The following is a 19,631-nucleotide window of genomic DNA, read 5'->3' on the forward strand; positions in this document are numbered from 1 at the left end:
CATAATAGATTAACTACGGTACTTATCATTCATGTGATTGAATTCTTTTTGTAGGAAAAGAATGGCTGTAAACATTTGTACCACTACCATAACATTGTACAGACACTGTCAGACAGATCAAATGGTAACTTGTAAATTTTAAACACCTGTTTTAGGTGGTCAAACAGCATTATGCATATACAGTTACTGTATGTAAAATTAAAAAAAAAGGAATTGTGTTTGTTAAACTTCTTTGCAATGCCCTTAAACTTTGCTTGTCAAAGCTACATTTTTTCTCCAGTTTGCATTTAGTAGCTGAGAAATAATATCTGTCTTCAAATTCCATCCAGTCTTTTTTTAAATAAAAGTTACCAGCAAATATAATCCTCCATTTATGTTTCAGGCCACGATTTTGTTTGAAGGATGTCATAGCTGAAACATTTTGCAATGTAGTCCTAACCTAGTGTAGAATCGGCCCCTTGTTTCTGATGTAGTGGGATTATGTACATGTAGAACAAGTACATTTATTCGAAACGATGAATTTCAATGATCTTCCACCGTTAATTCCAAGTGATGCTGATCCTGTTATACTTGGAACAAAGAAGGATCACCCTCAAAGGCCAAACCCAATTTTTCAAGAAATCCAACCTCTTTATTCTCCGATCTCAACTCCTGACAGTGACTACAATGAACTTGAAAGTAAGAAATTTATTTAGCAAGCCTTATTTTTTACTGCAATGCTTCACAGTGGTTTGGAAATGAATACTTTACAATGAGAAGATTTCTCATATTTAATTGTTTTCTGGTTTTACTTCACAGTTACTTACTCTGGTAGCTTAAATGTTAGTTATTTATATTGCTGCTGTTTTTCAAATAAAGTCCCTGTTTTTGCATACGATTATGCATTTTTAAGCTGACTGAAATGGTTACATAAGTCATAATTGTATATAGCAACTGCAGCAAAACTATGAAAGACAAATTTGAAATTACATATTTGTACCAGTTTGTTGTTATAGTAGTGTGTTATGTCATCTCTAGAAATGATTTGTTGATTTACTCTATAAAAGGTACCTGCCTTTTTGCTATAAGTGTCTAAAGGGCCTGCTGTTGGTTATGCTACTGTTGGCTATTTCTTTGTTAAAAAGTTTCTCCAAGTGTAGAAGGTTCAATGTTTGCTTTAGTAATTCTTTCTTTTCATTGTCTAGCTTTTTTCCTCAATTGTGAAAAATTTAGCTAAGCACCTCTACAGTATATATATATACAGTATTAGACTAGTTGATATTTAAATTGGCTTTTTCATCGGTCTGCTCTGTTGGGTTTTCTACCAATATGAATTTGAGAGCTATATATTTTATGCAGTGCTTGAGATTAATAACATGTGTGATTGTGTGTACTGTGTAACTATGCTTTATGAATAGTTGTGATTATCTATTGTTAGAAGTTTGACAACAATAGCATGATATCTTTTGTATGAGCTTTGGCTTCACAAGGCAAACAATATTTGTTTTTATGGTTTCTTTTGCCACAACCTTCATCGGGCAAATAAAGTCACAATAGTGAGCTTTTTTTATCCATTTGCAGATCACTATAACAGCACCAGATGTACTAATGGAGATGATTCGAAACGGCCTTCATTGAAGCTTAGTTCTCGTAACCAACACCATTATGAAGACGACTATTTAGCAGAAGAAATGTTGAGTCAATTTTCTGAAGATTTTGAAATTAAGAAAGTCCGTTCATGTTATGCTGTAGTAAGAAAAGATCATGAAACCCCTCACAGCAACATTTTTCAGTTTGGGAGTCGCAGCACATTGCCAGGAGTTGTTGGTGTGGATGAGCTTGGCAGTGACATTTTGCACAGAAGTAAAACGCATCCAAAGCATCAAGTTGACCGGTTTTGGAACGCTAAGCTACAACTTGAGTCGAACAAACAGAATGAAAAGTTCTTGGAATACAGCCGCCATTTTTTATTGCAAATACGAAAGTTTATAAGCAAGCTCAACCAAGCAATCGCAGCAGAGCATAACTATGTTAAAATTTTGGATGTTACAAAGTTAAAGTACATCTCTTTAATCAAAAACTCAAAAAGAAACTTTGGATCAAGCGATTCAATGTATGACAGCAGTGCAAGTGGGATTTTTATCCCTGAAGATAATGAAAACCACCTAAATGAAGAAATGTTGATTAGGCCACCAAAGTTGGGAAAAGTTTACTCAGAACTTCAGATACATTTTAAGGCATGGGATGATATCATGAGGAAATGGCAAGGATACAGGTAAAACAACTATTTTCTATATTGGTATTATTAAACAATGCAGGGCTGCCTCTCTCTATTAGTACATTAAATTACTAAACCAAAAGTAATGCAATATATTTTTACCACCATTTTCTTAATCTCATGTTTAATGAATTTTGTAATTTTAAACTGGGTCTCATCAAAAATTCTTACAATGTTTCGAACAGTTTTAATTTTTTAACAAAATAATATTTTGCTACAACAAACGTGCTTTCCCTCTAAACAGCAAAGGGTCCTGTTTTCAGTTTGAGATACTGTAATAGTTAGGCAGCAGGCTAGATATTAGTTGTTTTAGAGTACTAATGTAACCAGTTGTGCGCATTCCAGACAAGATATGGATTCTGAAATGCTCTGTCACTTGGTTGCGTTCCAAAAGCGAATAAAAACTCATCAATTGCAAATGCTATCGTTGACACAAAAACTGATCCAGGCACGGCTGCGTAGTTTCGCTTGTTGTGTCACAGTTCGGTCAAAAAACGATGAAGCGGAAAGAGAATGGGATTACGTTTTTGGAGCTGGCTCCCTCAAGCGGCTATGTAAATTAATTGATGTCTACAACAAATTGTTAAGGTAATTGTCTTGCTCATTTTGTGTTTGTTATAACAGAAGCTAGTTTTATCTTAACTCCTGCTTTGGGCACTTGGCTATTTTGTTGTGACTGGGGAAATAAAAAAAAAAATCAAAGTACAGTGCGGTGCCTCAAACATCACAACAGAGTAGAAAGATTATAGTATAAGTTAGCTTTGGACTCAATAGATTTATATTTTATGTGTTGTGTGTAATTTTAATCAAATGTGGAACTCAAACTTTACTGATCACTGCTACAGAAACAAGCCATTTTTCTCATAGACTGTAATTTCTTTGCTGTTTAATCGACCAACCATTTTATTTTGTATCAATATGTAGAAAGCATGTGGTAGGCATTATTGCTCGTGCAACCATCCAAGTTGTATAAAAACAAGCATTTAAGTTACGCAAGGGGAAAGTCTTCAGACTAATTTATTCAAGTTGACAGAAAATGTTATCAAACTTTTTTTTAGAAATCGGACTGAACAGGAAAGATCTTCAACAAACGTAAGCCATTCCCAACACCGCCCCTATTGTGTGTTTGACACATTATCTTCCTCAAAGGAAAATCCGCAAAAACATTCATTATTTTTGAAAGGTATGTTTTTACTGTTGTACCTCTCAGGTAGCTCTGTGGTTATTTTTGAACTCAAGTCAGTGTTTGCTGAATTTTTTGTATCAGCATTGAACAATCATATTCTTTGTTATTTATAATGTTGAAGAAGGAATCTCACCCAGCGAGTGCTCTTTCCTTGCTCATGCATGAAACAGGGTTTCACTCATCGTGATTCCGTTTTTACGCAACGCGGAAGACTTCTCATTTAATTTATCTTTCATTTGCAGACACCTCGTCATTACAATTCTTCACGGTGGCGAGGATATTAAACATTCTTGCCGGCCCCGCCAAAGACGATCTTGCTTCTACTCTTTTGAATGTTCTCTCGGTCATTCAGCGCAATAAGCCTGACCCGTTTGAAGGTTTTGATGAAGAATTAAACGGGAAGAAAGATCCTAATGTCGCCAAAGTGGATTGGGGGAAAGCAGACGAAGACGTCGATATTGGTATGAGTTTTGATTGGCACCAGTTAAATTGTTACATTATTGATAGGGACTTCAATCGTCAATAGATTAGATTTTTTTTTTATTTTTGTATAAACTGTCCGTTGCGTTTGCGGCACTGCATCTTCAGCGACAGAAAAGTCTGATTCGTTTTCTTCTAGTTGTTTTTGAACTACTTTCATTTCTTACCTAAATTGTATCTTTTTTCTGATTTGATGCGAGTTCAATTGAGTCCACTTCACTGCTTTCTTTGTTTAAATTATTTGTTTTTTTCGCTGTAGCACGAGAGATGTTTTTTCGATCTGTCAAGCAAACAGAAATTATTGCAAAATTACTTCAAATTCTTCATGCTTTTATTTTGAGACGTTGACACAGCCCTGCAGACCAGTTTGCTAAAACTCTATTTTCAGACTCAAATTCGTTTTTGGTTTCTTTTTTGTTAGTTTACCGTCTTACAATATTATACCGACGCAACAAAACTTTTTTTGCAGACGAAGATCAAGTCATCACACACATCGCTGGCCACAAAGTTCCCAATATATCCAACACTGCGCTTTCGAATGGTAAGTTAGATAATTGCAATTTTCGGCCTTGTTGGAGCTATCAAAATGTATCAAACGTCTGCAAAGGATGAATGAAACTCGCCGTGTGTACATTCATTTGAAGTGCCGCTTCAATATGGCCGAAATACTGGGGCCTTTCTTAACAATGCAACATAAATTTACTGCAAAAAAAGTGAAATTCAACTTGAAGACTCTTCCAAAGTATTTCTTTTTTATTTATTTATCCCGATCTTTCCTAAATAGGCAACTTTGTAGCTTAAATATTACTATCCTGTGTAAAGCTATTGTGATTTGACTTTAAAGAAGCTGTGACTTGACTTTACAAGATATCGGTTTATAAGCTGAAGTTTTGTAAGAAATAAAGATAACTTTCGATGTGTTTGTAGAATCTCTCTCTACCATCAAACAACTCTTATACGCTCAAGGAAGCTTCATTGTGTCTTTTATGAACTCTCTTGCCGCTAGCACTTCCCTGTTGCGTGGAACATCAGCCACCAAACCCCCCCGTTCAATGACGTCACCGCAGGTAGCGCAAAGTTTATGCTTCTGTTTTGTAATAGTTGAGATTTACATAGCACTCGATCTAAACTCTTTATTTTTTAGCTTAAAGATTTTTATCCGAGACGTTTAGTTTATTTATATTCTCTGCCCTGCTTTAAAATAGTGAATATTTGTAGTTAGTTTTGCAAACCTGTATGGATGGATACCAATGCCCTTTCTAAGGTTTAATGGAATAGTGTTCGACGACATTGCATCGGATTGTTTTTAAATTTTACTTCCACAAATCAAGGTTATCCGACTTATTCCAATCCTCGTCCATTGTAGCCACCTGGTCGGAGGAGCAATATTTTTTTGCAACTCACCACAATACCAAAAAGTGAAACTTTTACCCTTTACTTCAAAAGTAATGTGCCTTTTCAAAAAAAAAATACTTCAACGATATCTTACGAACGTTTTATAGGTTTTAGCGTCTTAATTTACTGTGTTAACCAATAGACTATCAACTACAGGTAAAATTCGGCTACAGTGGCATTTGCTACACTAACAGTGACTCTTCTTCGAAGGTCTCTTCCTTCAGGCTTCACTATTGGCGAGTTCTACTGAACTTAGCATTGCTTTCATCTTCGTGAAAGCTGCGCCGTACCACAAATCTCACGACGCTCATGTGAATCTTGTAGGTTTTGCGCGATGACGTTTCAGCCGTGAGTTCTGACGATGAAGCGAGCAGCGTTGCATCGTCATCGTTCTTCAGCCAGTTGAGCGCAGCGGGAACTTTCACAACCCGAAAAAGGAAAACAGTTCTTTGGAGGGACTCTTGGGACCAGGAAGCGGTCAATTCCTATTCCAAATCATACATGGCTTGTCTAGTGACTAAGGGACCAGCAGAAACCCTTCAATTTCACGCCGAAAAATCCGATTCTTCGGTGATGGTTACTACCAGCTGCCGGGATGATGACAGTGGTGTCAACGATCAAGTTTCGTCCCATCTGTTCGCCTCTCAGCACCCAGCAAAGAGCTTTCGTCCTCGTTTTTGGTCAGACGCTAACACTTTGACGTTAGACGCTTCAATATCGAACATGATCACTTTGGAAATTCTACCACCGGACGTATTGGAAAGTGTGCTGGAATCCACGCAGGCTTTCATCGTGGAGAAAGGTAAGCTGATGGTGCAGAATGTGATACTACTTTGTAGCGGTGTTTGGAATGTTACTTGCACGAAACGAAAGTTTTTATACGTCATAAAAGTTGGTTTGAAACGAAACCATTCATTAAAACAGAGTTCGAAACGGAATTTTGTCATTTTAAAACGATCTTATTACTGTGTTTCGAACACTTGTTGCTTGCGTAATTATTCATATGACAATACGTGATCAATTGATTCAGATGTAACCAGCTGATTAATTCAAGGACATTTGATGAAATTACTTTCAAATTTCGCGTTGCGCTCGAAAGTGTTTCGTATCTTGTATCGTACCTGTGCTTAACTTACACAAGTCTTACAGAAGAAGGACTTTCGAGACTCGATATTGGAAACATATGGAGCTATGATCAGATGATATTAATGTGTGTTTTTACATAGAGCTGTATCCGCCACAATTATGCGTTGCTTTCAACGCTTTACAAAACAGACATCGTCAGTATAGCCGTGTAGAAGCGCAGCCCGGTACATTATTGCCCTGAGTTTATTCCTTTGCTAAACCCCAAGCTGGAATTTACATCCAGTACCCAATAAAATTGATGTGAGCTTTACATGGTATCGAACCCATGCCTACCGATTCAGAGACAGTCACTTTAACTGCTGAGCCACCAAGGCGAGGCTTTTTCATGCTTTCATGTTAACAAAACCAATGGAATGCTGGAATATTTCATTAACTTTACCAGCATCGGAATGCGCTGTCAGTGTGCTGAGTTCAAACAATTCACTTTTCTGTTTATGGTTTGTTTTTCTGTTACCCATGTGGTTGGCTTGATATCAGGGTAATCCTATCCAAGAAACACCATCTGTTGATAAGTAACCTTAATCCTTACCGTTTGTTTTAATATCAAATCATCACACACAGTAGCAAATGAATTCCTTGTTACATTGATTCAACGTTTACAGGCGTTGAATTAATCTAAAACAGGAATGAGATTTGCTGATCGTGTGACAATCCGAAACCGTCAATTGACATCACACTAACGAATCAAAAGTGACTTCATCACAAAAAATGTTTTTTTTAGCGCTGGAAAAGTGGGACAGCAACATGTGTATGGCCTTGGGGGTGGGCACGAAGGACAAGTGTGGAAGTTTACCCATTGAAGGAAAAGCCTCTCTGAGTAAGACTGCCTGGACCTATACCAAAGCCATTCACTCCCTCATGTTCATTATGGCAAGGTATTTATATTTATTGGTACCGCTATCATTCCACTCACCTTTAAATCTTGTTTGTAAAACTTTTATTGCTCAGTTTTATTACAGGGACTATTTGCTTTCAAATTTTATTGCGTTCATTGTCCTTATATTATTTGTACGGGATTGTTCTTCGTTGCATGTTGACATTCGTTGTTGTACTTATGCATCGGAACTTCGGAAGCGTTCCATTTCGGGTCACTACAGGCTCACACCTTTATAAGCTGTAAACATGTTTTAATGGCAAAGCAGTATCAAAATTAAACACTGCATTTTTCTACTTGATTGCTTTTGTGACGAAATCTTAATAGTGAAATCAGTTGGTCTGATGTACCGCTTCGCGACAAAAGTCGACTCTTCAGCTCGCTTTCAAGGTTAGAACGAAAATTTCGTATGCGAAAAGAATACCGTACATATTTTTCAGTATTTAAACAACAAATACTAATAATACTACAAAAAGTGAATGTCAAGCAAAAGGCCAAGCAGAGCGAATTACATCAAATATAGTACTATTTTCTAAAACCTCTACAACCTCCCCCCAAAAGGGGGATCATCAAAAGGTCCTTAAATAAGGACCTTCTGATGATCCCCCTTTTAGGGTGAAACAGGCTGTAGAGGTTTTAGAGAATGCTAACAATATTTTTCAGTATTTAGATGCTTGAACTGCTCGAATAGCCTACAGAAAATTCTCAAAAGTCTTTAACCAATTTTTGCACTTGTCATTAGTTGCAAAAGTGTGTGTCAAGATTGTAAAAGCAAAATTTCTTTATGGAAAGATTAAGTTTGGCTTAGGATGTTTCATACCATACAGCTACAGGCCCTGTCAGCTTGCGAATCTATAATGTTGACTAGAGGCTGATGTAATTTTGATATTAAATTCTAGGCTAACTGTGGTTTGTATCTCTAAAAAATGATAGTTTTGAGAAACCAAACTTCCAAAGTGTGATCGTTTATTCTCAAATCCCTGCAAAACTCTTAGTTTCACGTTAAAATAGTTACAAAGTTTTCCTTGTTGCCAGAAGTTTTTTTTCCGATTTCTAACACAAGTGCCAAAATCCAGTCCGTTGTATCATGGTAGCAATAGCACAAAGGCAACTCTATTTATCAACTAGTATCAATATACTTGGGATTTTGACTGCTATCGAGAGTAGCAGATGGGCCTCCAGTCAAACTTCAAGCTTGCTCGTTGGCATGGCCTGTGTAGCCTATACAGATTGCCATGTTTCATACTTTTATCTCCCCGAAAGTATACGAAAAAAATAGATTTATTACTTTTGTGTTGCGTGCTTTGTTGATCCAAATGTGTTTAAAAGTATCGTGTGTCGCAAGTCTTGTGAGTTTTATTTTAATTAGTTCTTTGTAGTGACATTCGGCGGTATTTATGCATGGAACGATTGCCTTAATTTCAAGCCTATTCGGTTTGTTTAACGGACATTCAAACAGGTTTTGCCACCATGTTCAGGCACGCTGCTTTGCCTCGGCTGTAAATCTAACTTTATAGTTCATTGACACAGTTGATTATGTTTGCTGGTGATGATGCGCGCGATTTATCGATTGTTTTCTTGACAGTCTTTCGCTAATTCTCAGAACGTTACATTGAACATATTTTTGCCTTTTAATAAGTTTAACAACCGTCAAGACATACCGATGCCCAGGAATGCGAGAAGAATTCTGAAACGATGTGTGATTTCGAATTGTGCTGAAGAAGCTACTGAACCCTACTCATACAGCAGCTTACAACTTGTGATTTTTGATTGGCTGTTGTGACGCAACACGTGATTGTTGGGACGCAGAAGTCATTTATATTTTGAATTTAACTGAACTGCTGCTTAGTGCTGCATCCAAGTTACGCAAGCTTTAAATATATTCCAACTCTCCCTGAAAACAGGTCTTGTTGTGTCCACTTGTACTCACTCTACTTCATTAAAGCCACCGTCGTGTGCAGATTTACTGCGAAAACTGTGTGCAAATCGTCTCGCTTAATGTTTGACCGGTGAATTGAAGTGCAATCTTTAAGTAAATGTTGATTTGCCGCAAAGTTGTAGAAATGCTGATAGTTATGTCGAATGTTGGTTTCCAAACATTTTTATAAAGTGACCTCTAGTATTAAAAAATAAAATTGTCTTTTATTGGCCGTCATCAAGAAAAACTTTTGGTGTTTGGTGGATCTCTTTGTATTTTTTTTTACGTTAACGTAATATCCAACCATCTGGTATGACGTAGTTTTATATCTTTGTGATTGTAAAACAATAGGCCGTGCTCAAAAATATAATCCAACTTAGCTTTGTGAGCAATGATCCACACCTGCAGTCGTGTGCTATGTAACGAAGATGCTTTTACACTCTCAAGCTTCACGTGTCTGTGCTTGCAGATATCACAAGCGTGATGTCGCCGCTAAACAAGCTCTACTGCGACTGGAGGCAACGTTGAACTCATTTTTTAGATGGTCTCATGGAAAAATTCAGCAATTTACCGCATCCTGGTCATTAAGACAGCTCTTGCAGGTGGCTAACTCTTATTGCAAGCTCTTATTGAGCCTTTGGCTTAAAAAGCCTTCGTTTTTTTCATTGGGAGTTAGTGTAGTTTGTGTACTTCTGCATTCGAGATTTTTTGTTTCAAAACAACGTTTTTTGTTTACTGTCATAATATAATCGCTGATTTTAGAGCAATACATCATGATGATTTAAGTGTCTTGTTCGCGCACCTTACAAGCGCTAGTGTTCCCAGGTTTACTTAGGTGACCTGACCCAGCTGACGACCTTGGGCTTAGACTGCTTGCCATTGGTTGAAAAGTGCCACAACCTCATCGAAAGCCATCGTATGGAGGACCCAGCTGCTCTGCAATTGGCTACCAAGCACTTGCGAAACATAGACGCCACCATCACCGACATGCAGGTGATATGTTGGCTCAATATGCTAAATTGCAATAAACAAATTGTTTTATATTGTTTGCTGGTATCGGCTCTATAAATTATACGGCAGCAACAGTGAAGCTGTTCGAGCAAAGATCTCGTTATATCGTTGTTTTGCTGCTGTCGTAAATTATGTGTCAAGCATAATACACAAAACTTTTGCACTGAAAGGCGAATGATTAACGTACCATCCAATTGCACAGCAATGGTTTCAAAATGTAGCTTTTTGGATTTATTGCCTTGCAATAAATCATTCATATGTCCAAATTTTTAAGTGTTCACACTTTTCAGCCAAATGAATGGCCCGTTTCGGAGACGCTGATTCGGAGATATCCCAATTCGGAGACAGCCTTTTTTGGAGATTCCTGACCAATGACCGAAATGTCTTAGCAAAGAAAAAATAGCGTTTGTGACATCAACGATTTATAGGTTCGGTCAATTGCTTAACCTATAAAAGAATCGTTGCTAGATATAGGCTAACCGCAAGATCAGATAATTTACATCTACCCCATTGTGAAACAATTACAACATAAACCGCTTCGTTTCCATGGGTATGGGAAGATAAACACAAAAACCGCCTACGGTACATAAATGATCCCTACAAATTCTCTGAATAAACAGAAGCCGTCGCTAGATTTTCAAGAATTCACTGAATCGATCGTCTTCGAAAAAGACTGTCTCCTAATTGGGATATTTCTGAATCGGAGTTCGGAATAGTCCCAGACCGGTCAATTTTTGCATTGATTCAATGTCTGCAGACTTTCAAAATGTAAAAAAAGACTTTAAATTCTGCTTGGGTTACCCTTCACTAATCGTGAACGGTACGATATTTGATTGGCTGATCACTTGTAATGTTGATCGTTAATTTTTCAGTTGCTAAGCGCCGATTGTATGAGAATGTACATCAAGAAATGCGCCTTTCTATGCAAGAAAACCATAGAATCAACTTTTCCCTCTCACAAGTTTTGGAGACAGAACACTCTCACGGGTAAGCAACACGTTGCTTTGTTTCAATGATAAGATTACTAAAACTAACGTAAATTGTGCTCTAAATTTGATGGCGTTATGCAACGTCCATCTCATTGAAATATTATTTGATGCGAAACATAACCGTCAGTCTAACATGCACCAAATTTATCACTGGATTTCACACGCACTTCCAACAAAAAAGCCAAAGGATTTATTAAAGTATCCACGTTCTGCTCTAAGTATTTCGCTTGTGCAAGATAGCAGCGAATTAATGTGGATCGGTGTGATATTTCAGATACTTTTCACTTTGTATCTCAGGAGCTGTAGCCCCTCACAGCCAGACTCCGCAATTCACGTCTTGTCCATGTTGAATAGTTTTGATTTAAATACCTCTATCGAAAGGGCCTAGCGTTTAAGCTGTTTGGCACCTAAGTAGTCATGCGGGAACGATGTTGGAAACACATAAAATAGAAAGTTACGATTACTTTAACGGTTACTGTGACTGTAGCGTTTATTGTTGAAGTACAGGTCAATGCTACAGGCTACAACCATATCTATGCCATAAACGATTTTCTTTTTTTTCCACTCGCTTAATTGTAGATCACAGTTCGGCTAGTAGCTACATGGAAACGTCAGTCAAGGCTGTGATCAAACCGATCTGTTCCGCCGTGACTGTGCTGGATGCCAGAAGCCAACTAGCCGCCGTACCTCCAGCCATGACTACGATGTTAGAAGCAGTGGTACGGCACATACTGGAAAAGAATATCCGTTTCAGGTATTTCAAATAAAATTTGACTTTTTGTTGAGCAGTTTGTTTTGTTTGGCATTAGGTCTACTCGGCAGCAATGCAGAACACTGCATTGATTTTGATGATTGGTCTTAATTTATAATGACGTATAAAAAATTGTGACACTTTCGGAAAATTGTGGCCGTATGACGTATCGTTGGCGCGGATGAATATTTGCGTTCTTCTGACTTTAGGTGTACTTTACAACATCATTCACACTACAGTACTCGCATTTTAGCTCCGGTAATGCGCAATTTAACTCTTTGATAGGCAGAGGCGCGTTTTCCTTGAATAAATGTGACGTAGGATGCGACTCTAACTGACAATACGTCAGCATTGTCATCCTCGACGAGCGGCTTAAAAAACTTAAATCAAGGGTGTGCAGTGCACTGTGCAAACTTGCAGCACTGCTGGGCCAAATACACATAACCAGCTTGGTCCGCGGGCCACAACTAAAAATATCAGTTGTTCACTATATTATGACGAATGTGCACGCAATGCATGACCAGTTGACCACGCAGCTACCTCACGCCTAGCTAGCCTAAAGGCGTCTTCAAACAGATCGCGGTAACCGCAGCGGGATGAGCGTTGTTCACACAGTACGCCGGTAGGCTATTCAACCGCAAAGCAGCAGCGGGATTTTTGTCTAAGTTTTCGGTGTGCGGGCGACTTTAAATTCGTTGAAGTTTTGCGCTGCGTACGAGCGAATAGAATTAAACTACCGCAGACAAAACGGAACTACAAGGGATGTACAGTAGGTACAGACTTGTTTGCTTGATTTCATACTGGTTGAACTTGGGTTGTCAAACATAATATAATGTTTACTAAACATTGCAAATTAAGACATAAATGAAAATCGTGTAGCGGGCCACACATTATTTGTAATCCAGACCCTTCCGCGGGCCAAAAAATTTAAGCTTGCGAACATTATTTGGCCCGCGGGCCATGGTTTGCACACCCCTGACTTAAACCATATTTTTGGGCATTTCTTTGCTAGCTGTTTGAATCAATGTAAAAAAGAATTGATTTGCTGGCTAAGGTGTTTTTAATACCTTTAAATTCCTTCAGTGTCCAAGGAGCCATCCAGTTGCAACGAGATTTTGAATACGTGGTGGAGTTCGTTTGCTCTGAGGAGGCAGGTATGTGCGCAGACGTAAGAACAGCCGCCCCCTTTCTCAAATCCGTCAACAGAGCGATATGTGCCGCCAAAACGCTACAGAGAACCGACATGATGACGACAACCAAGTCTGTAAAGACTGGCTATGAAAAATCTCAACGCCGAAATAATGGTAAGGATCCGGATGCAAAATTTATCACATATGGTCACTTCCGTGTTGGATGACAACTACTTTCACACGATTCTTGTGTCTAGGTTTATCTTCGTTTTTTTGTTGTTAACTTTGTCCGTTTTTTACACACTTGTTGCCCATTTCATCTCTATCTTTCTCGCATCATGTCCACTTCTAACCCACGGACAAGATTTGTTTTTTACTTTGGTTCACTGTCTGCAAACGCTGAATCAACATAAACCGGTCCGACTTCTTGGCCATAATTGCGATTGTTGTACCTGAACAGTGAACACTTGATAAAAGACAAGTCATAAAGTGAGAAAAACAAAACATTTTATTGAAGCAAAGAAAATTAGCCAGATTCTATAGCTTCTGGTTCTTTATCAAGTTGGTAATCTCAAATCATGGGTTTCTGGACCACGACGTGAGGTGTCACGATTGATTTCCTGGTTGAGCATTTGTGCGACTTCAATCTGTTAATGTTCTCATCGCATCTAACTCTTGATCATGTTGTTTCGCAGCGGTTCGAAGCTTATCTCCCACCAATGAGGAGTTTGTAGAAGGATTCGACGACGATGATTGGCCAGCACGAGAGAAGAAGCTCCTCTCACTCCGCATAAGCGACAAGGAGGCGAAACAAAAAAACAAAAAGTGGTTTTCCTTGCCTTGCTCGGACGTTGTTCTAGATTAGAAAAATTTTCTTCCCAGTTAGCCAAGTCCTTTTTTCCGTTGATTCAACGACTGGTGTTTGCAAGCCGGCTATTGCGTCATTGGCTAATGTCATGCGTCACATTGCAGTAGTATTGTTTCCTTGAGTTTCGAATCTTGTTTGTTTTGTGTTCATTCTACGTTAAAACAATATTTCCTTTCAACTTACAGACGCGTGCATCTTAATAAACCTCCAGACACATTCAAAGACATTTGAAACAGCTACTGCAAGGTATTCTGTTGTGAAATGGTCTAGGATGGTCGAAAATACGCTTTGTTACATTGATTTTGCGTTATGTGCATTAATCAATTTATGTTTCCGTCCGACTTGTGCCTCTTAACAAATTACCTAATCTTTTTTTACCTTTGCCGTATCATTGCATTGTTTGGTGGTTATTGAATTCATTTAATAAATCTGTTTTTACGTTGAAATTAAGATTAAAGCTTTACGAGACAATGTCAGTATTTTGTTTGTTGTGTTGAGTTCAAACACTGTATTATGTTTTTCTTCAGAGTCTTTCTAAATGCGACTTCTTCTGTTGCATTCCTTGAACCTGAAGGACAGTTGCTCGTTTTTAAATCTACACATAATTTAGTTCGGCAGCATATTCTTGCTTTATTCCGATTCAGCTCTATTAAAATTGATTCTACGTCTGTAGAAGTTGTGAAAAAAATTCCATGCTGGCTGGGTATTCAACAGCACTGCTTCGGTTCCCTTTGAATTAAGCAAACTGACAGTAAACAAACTGCCAAAGCAGTCTTCTCAGTTAGCCCAAATAATGCATGATATTGGGTCTAAAACTTTGAGTTTTTGTAATCATTTTACCCACAATGCACTGCTGCTCAGTCGTCGGCAGGTTTTGCTTTTGCACGCTATGAGTGCTTTTCGTATGTACGTGTATGCATCGTGGTGCAAGGCTTAAATAGCAAAGTGTAGCTCACAATATCGGTGCCAGTTATTCGCCTTGAAGTTAACACGAAAAAATGACTTTAAATATTGTCAATCCTGCTTTGACTATCCAATCCATAAATGTGTATTTTTTTTAGTCTAACTTCACAAATTTTGCTTCTAAAGGTTTAATTTAGGACATCTCTCTTTCACTTCAATTTGTGCTGGCATGCAGATGAATGTTCCATTCACCGCCCTGATGCAATGGTCCCCGCTTATTAGTCCCACCTCGGAACCGGACAATTTTGGACCCATTACCGTAGGCTTAACAATCTGAGACTATTGTATTAGCGCACGCTAAGCAAGACATTCTGCCACTTACAAAAGTCTTCTAAACTTTCTCACATTTCGCGTTACGTTGGAAAGTCTCAGACTGTAAAAAATGAATGAGTCTCAGACTCTTGAAAGCAATGTCAATATGACATTAATCTGATTGTTGCCAGCACACTTTTCAATGTCCAAACGTTCACCCTCGACAAGTTTCGTAGTAATATCCATATCACTCTCAAGAAAAGCTTATTTTTATTTGGCTTTGCGGGTCCTCACTCATTACCAGTTTGAAATAGTTGCCATTTTGCTATGTGTAAAAACGACGCTAAGTGGATATCTTGTGCTGTCTGGTACATTTCCTTATGTTGGTAAATTGCAAGGATCAAAATTATTGCAACATTTTCAGACACTGTGTATTTTTTGTTCTTTTCTGTTTCTTACAGAAAATTTCGTTTTAATGTTACCACGACCTACTAGAACACGGCTATTTGAGAAAATTTCTAAGAGTCTGAATTGTTACAATCATAGCTATGATAAACCTGTCATCTTCTCATTACCAGAAGTAAGTAAAATAAGCAATATTTGCACCTAGTCCTAGACATATGTTTGGCTTTTTTAACCGGAGATTAGGTATGGACGTTGAGCAGTTAAGCACAGTTTACACAATAATAATGTAATATGTAAGACTTTTCAACTGCATCCTGGAGGTAGTATCGTTTGGTGTAATTGCATGTTCCATTTAAAATATCAAGGATTTTTTGTGGATTCTATGTTGTAAACTGTTCATTTGATGTGTCAATTTAAATCTTAATTGGTTTGTTTTTCGCCAAGTTTAGTTTTGCAAGTAAAAAATATCGCTATTGGCGAAAGTTCCTGCTTTACAAAAAAACCTAACGACTGTATGATGACACTACCTCCCGGATGCAGTTGGAAAGTCTTACATATTTTGTGCTTAACATACATTGTGCTTAACATGTGCTTAACATTGTGCTTAACATACATATCTAATCTCTGGCAAAACAAGCCAAAAATATGTCTAGATGCAAATGTTGCTTGTTTTACATACTTGTGTAAGTGGAAAAATGACAGGGGTATCATGGCTATGATTGTAACAATTCAGACTCTTAGAAATTTTCCCAAATAGCAACATATTTGGCCGTGATGTTACTTTAATGACATGTTATCTCAGATAGCAAACCAACATATTTTTACATTGATTCAACATCGGTTGGTTTGCTGTCTGGGACGTTCTCATACCGAAGCTTGTCAATGGGAAGAACAGCCTTAGGAGTTGAAAACATTCTTTCTTGGTGAAATTTCTTTTATACTGTATTTAAAATGTTATGATTTCAACTTTGCAAGAATAAACTTTTGTCAATCTGCAATGTAGTGCGAACGTGACGTGATTGGTAGGTCAAAGTTGACTTGGAAAGGGCTAACATCGAAAGACCGACAAGAGTGGAATTTGTTTGGATTCGACCCTTGTGACCGCGAGAAGTGGAGATCTAGTGTAAAATCTGTGAAGCGTGCACCTTACCCGTCATTTGGAGCGGAGCCTATGAGAAATGCCCTATAAACCCTGCTTGTTGAAAAACTCGATGGTGACACTTGGGTGGTGTCAATTGCGATATTTAGGTTGAAAAGTTTGAGATATCATAGGCTATTTAAATCTTTATGAATCGAATATCTGAAGTGACCATGGTCTTTAATTTCTGTCGTAGTGATGTTAATAGAACGAATACGATCATCCCTGTGTTATTACCAGGTTAATGTTTATGTGAGGTAACGACTTCCAAACACGATCATCAGAAGGATCTTCCTCAAAAAGTTGTTCTCTGCAAAAAATGAGATACGTGGCTCGCAACACTTTGCACGCTAGTCCTGGTCCTCTGGCCCATCTGGGACGGTGAGTGCTGCGCCTGCAATAACCTCCGCGGTTTCATGTGGGATTCTAGCGAACGTGGATCTAGATGAGCAGATCGTCAACAAATGGGAGCTTTCTTCCGGTATGTGCAAAACAGAGTTTGTTTCTTCAGCTGCTGCGAATGCGACGCTGGGGAATGCAATTTTGATGCAGCCTCTATTGAATGATGTTCTAACCTAGCTTGCCACAACAGTCTGACAAGACATTTTCTTAAAAAAAGATATCTGTTAAACTCATAACGAAGAACTATTTTGAAACATTTATTACAAAATAAAGTTTTGTCATAAAAATGCAAAACACTTCTACAAAAAGTATCTAGACCGCTAATAGATTTTGTACCGTAAACATCCTGTGTTTCACCAATACTGGTAACTTAATTAGAACAATCAAATTATAGACATAGAGTTCAACTTCATTGCAAGTTCAAAATACAAATTGAGCGAATTCGATTTCCATCAAATCCTTACTAAATATTTTTCGTTCACGCAAAAACGAAAAAATTGAAAATTAGGATTACAAAAAAGAACATTATACATTATGAAAAAATATACATTTGTCTTCACTCAGCGTTAAATGCGTCTTGGTTTCTGATGAAAGTTCCATAGATAAAAAAAAAAGCTGTGATGTATTTTAAAATTAATACGATGTTTAACTCTGTGAAGTTTTTCAGTAGCGAAATTTTTTGGTGCGACAAAATAAACGTGAAATCAATATCGCTGCCAACGAAACATTTCCATAGGGCAGAAAACCTGCCAGACGATCAATGAAAATCAAAGTCTTGATATCAATGAGCTAAAAACGTTGCATGAACGTTGTGTAATCTTCAGATCTCTTACTGCTTTGGTATATGCAGTACACCAAGAGGGTAAAGTACATGAGGTCAAAGAATGAATGAAATATTTCACACAAATTGTTTTAATTTTTTTCACAATGCGTCCTTTTTACTTTCATTAAACCGCAGCAAATAGAAATACTACAAGGAAAAATATGAGTTCGTGTAAACGCAGATAGTTTGTTTTTGCTTAACTTTGTCTCTCGCGATGCAACATGTTCTGTTTGAGCTACGATTAACGTGTTATGAAACTATTGTACATAAAAAGCTTGCGGAAAGAAATTTGGTACAAAAGCACCACAAGTATACAGTGAGTTATACAAAAAAGACATGTTAGAAAAATTTAAAAAAAATAAACAAATAATAGTACAGCTGAATTATCCACCATTCACCACTAATTATGTTAAATGATTATTATTTATATTGAAGAAATGCATCGTCATTGGTAGACACCTCTCAATAAGTTCCATTTGTCAGGAGTGTCATTTATGTTGTTCCGCATTTTATAATTTTTTCATAACTTTTACCGCTTACCTTAATTTGTTAAATGTTCGATTTATGTGAAGCGACGTTGTACAGTGAAAAATTGCATAATTTTCTGCACGGTTGCAGTTTTTTTATGAGTACTTGCGACACACTGGATAAAAATCTACACTCTACAAACACGTGTGACCTGTGTTCTCTTCAGTGTTGTTTGAGCTTCGGTTGTTCTATCACAGTGTTAAAGAGCTGGCCGCTAAAGACGACTATGTTGATTTTCTCAAACACCCACAAAAACAATAGGAGTATGGTGACGTACTGCACCCAACCCCACTTGATTTGTTCCCAAAACCCTGGGTTGTAGATGATGTTCTCCGTTGGGTACGATATGACGACATTTATCGTGAAAGGCTGAGTTGCTCCTCTGCCAGATTTCCATATCGGGAAGTTATTTGAAAAAACAGTCGACACATTTCTTTCTGAGTAGGTTTTCAGTATGTTGGTTAGGTCATAAGCAGAAGCGAATTCGCTCGTTGAGTCAATGATGGAAGAATTGAACCTTGTGTCTACTCCCCTGTGTCTCAGCGGGGTTTTCTGCTCCAGCTTTAAGTCGCCGTAGCTGGTGAAAGAAGAACCAGCAGAGACCGATGAGTGAGTCGTGTATCCCAGGGTTTCCATTTGAAAGGTTGACATTCTGAATAATTTATAATCGAAAACGAGAAGGAGCTGGAATGCGGTCACACTTTCGGAATTGGAAAGCGGAACGCTCGCGGTGAAATTCAACTGGTCGAATTTGCCATCGCCATTTGTATCCGTTTCAACAGAAGAGATCACTGGAATACGTAAATTGCTTTGCAACAGGTTATTCAGATTTGTATAGGTGCTCCATGCGAGGAAATTCCCGGGCTCAGGATTCTCCAGGATCAATAAAACTTGTTTCTTGAATGTCACTTGAGGCTGTTCCCTATACGTGTTTGTCATGATCCAAAAACCTTGACTCCGATATGCTATTAGAAGTGGTGGGATGAATGTTAGTGCCAGGGTCACCAGGATGTAAAAAGTTGCTTTGGTGCAGATGCTGGCTTTGTAGCGGTAGAAAGCGGGATGAGAGTAGATCTCAAAACGAGTCATTTTGTGTACATATGATTTAACAAAAC

At 37.9% G+C, this 19,631-nt stretch overlaps 2 protein-coding genes across 2 annotated transcripts; one reads left to right on the plus strand and one right to left on the minus strand.

Annotated features, from left to right (window-relative positions):
* The first annotated feature begins 410 nt into the window (after positions 1 to 410).
* Positions 411 to 16,617, plus strand: LOC145778243 (uncharacterized). The gene is made up of 15 exons (XM_082589699.1): positions 411 to 678; positions 1,561 to 2,254; positions 2,603 to 2,845; positions 3,316 to 3,440; positions 3,686 to 3,904; positions 4,393 to 4,464; positions 4,851 to 4,990; positions 5,643 to 6,120; positions 7,186 to 7,339; positions 9,726 to 9,858; positions 10,082 to 10,249; positions 11,140 to 11,254; positions 11,836 to 12,010; positions 13,091 to 13,311; positions 13,833 to 16,617. Exons 1-15 carry the CDS (start codon positions 516 to 518, stop codon positions 14,000 to 14,002), a joined length of 3,270 nt encoding a protein of 1,089 aa, XP_082445825.1. The 5' UTR covers positions 411 to 515; the 3' UTR covers positions 14,003 to 16,617.
* Positions 16,618 to 17,417: 800 nt separating this feature from the next.
* LOC145778643 (transmembrane protein 231-like) lies at positions 17,418 to 19,626 on the minus strand. The gene has a single exon (XM_082590177.1). It carries the CDS (start codon positions 19,603 to 19,605, stop codon positions 18,679 to 18,681), a length of 927 nt encoding a protein of 308 aa, XP_082446303.1. The 5' UTR covers positions 19,606 to 19,626; the 3' UTR covers positions 17,418 to 18,678.
* Positions 19,627 to 19,631: the final 5 nt, after the last annotated feature.

The sequence above is a fragment of the Aplidium turbinatum genome, chromosome 10, assembly GCF_918807975.1.
Source record: "Aplidium turbinatum chromosome 10, kaAplTurb1.1, whole genome shotgun sequence".
NCBI lineage: Eukaryota > Metazoa > Chordata > Ascidiacea > Aplousobranchia > Polyclinidae > Aplidium > Aplidium turbinatum.

Bases quoted from the DNA above. Each gene is read 5' to 3' on its own strand.
- LOC145778243 (XM_082589699.1), top strand. From the start codon at position 516: ATGAATTTCAATGATCTTCCACCGTTAATTCCAAGTGATGCTGATCCT. The intron at 4,465-4,850 runs GTAAGTTAGATA...ATGTGTTTGTAG, and splicing joins CAACACTGCGCTTTCGAATG to AATCTCTCTCTACCATCAAA. The intron at 13,312-13,832 runs GTAAGGATCCGG...GTTGTTTCGCAG, and splicing joins ATCTCAACGCCGAAATAATG to CGGTTCGAAGCTTATCTCCC.
- LOC145778643 (XM_082590177.1), bottom strand. From the start codon at position 19,605: ATGACTCGTTTTGAGATCTACTCTCATCCCGCTTTCTACCGCTACAAA.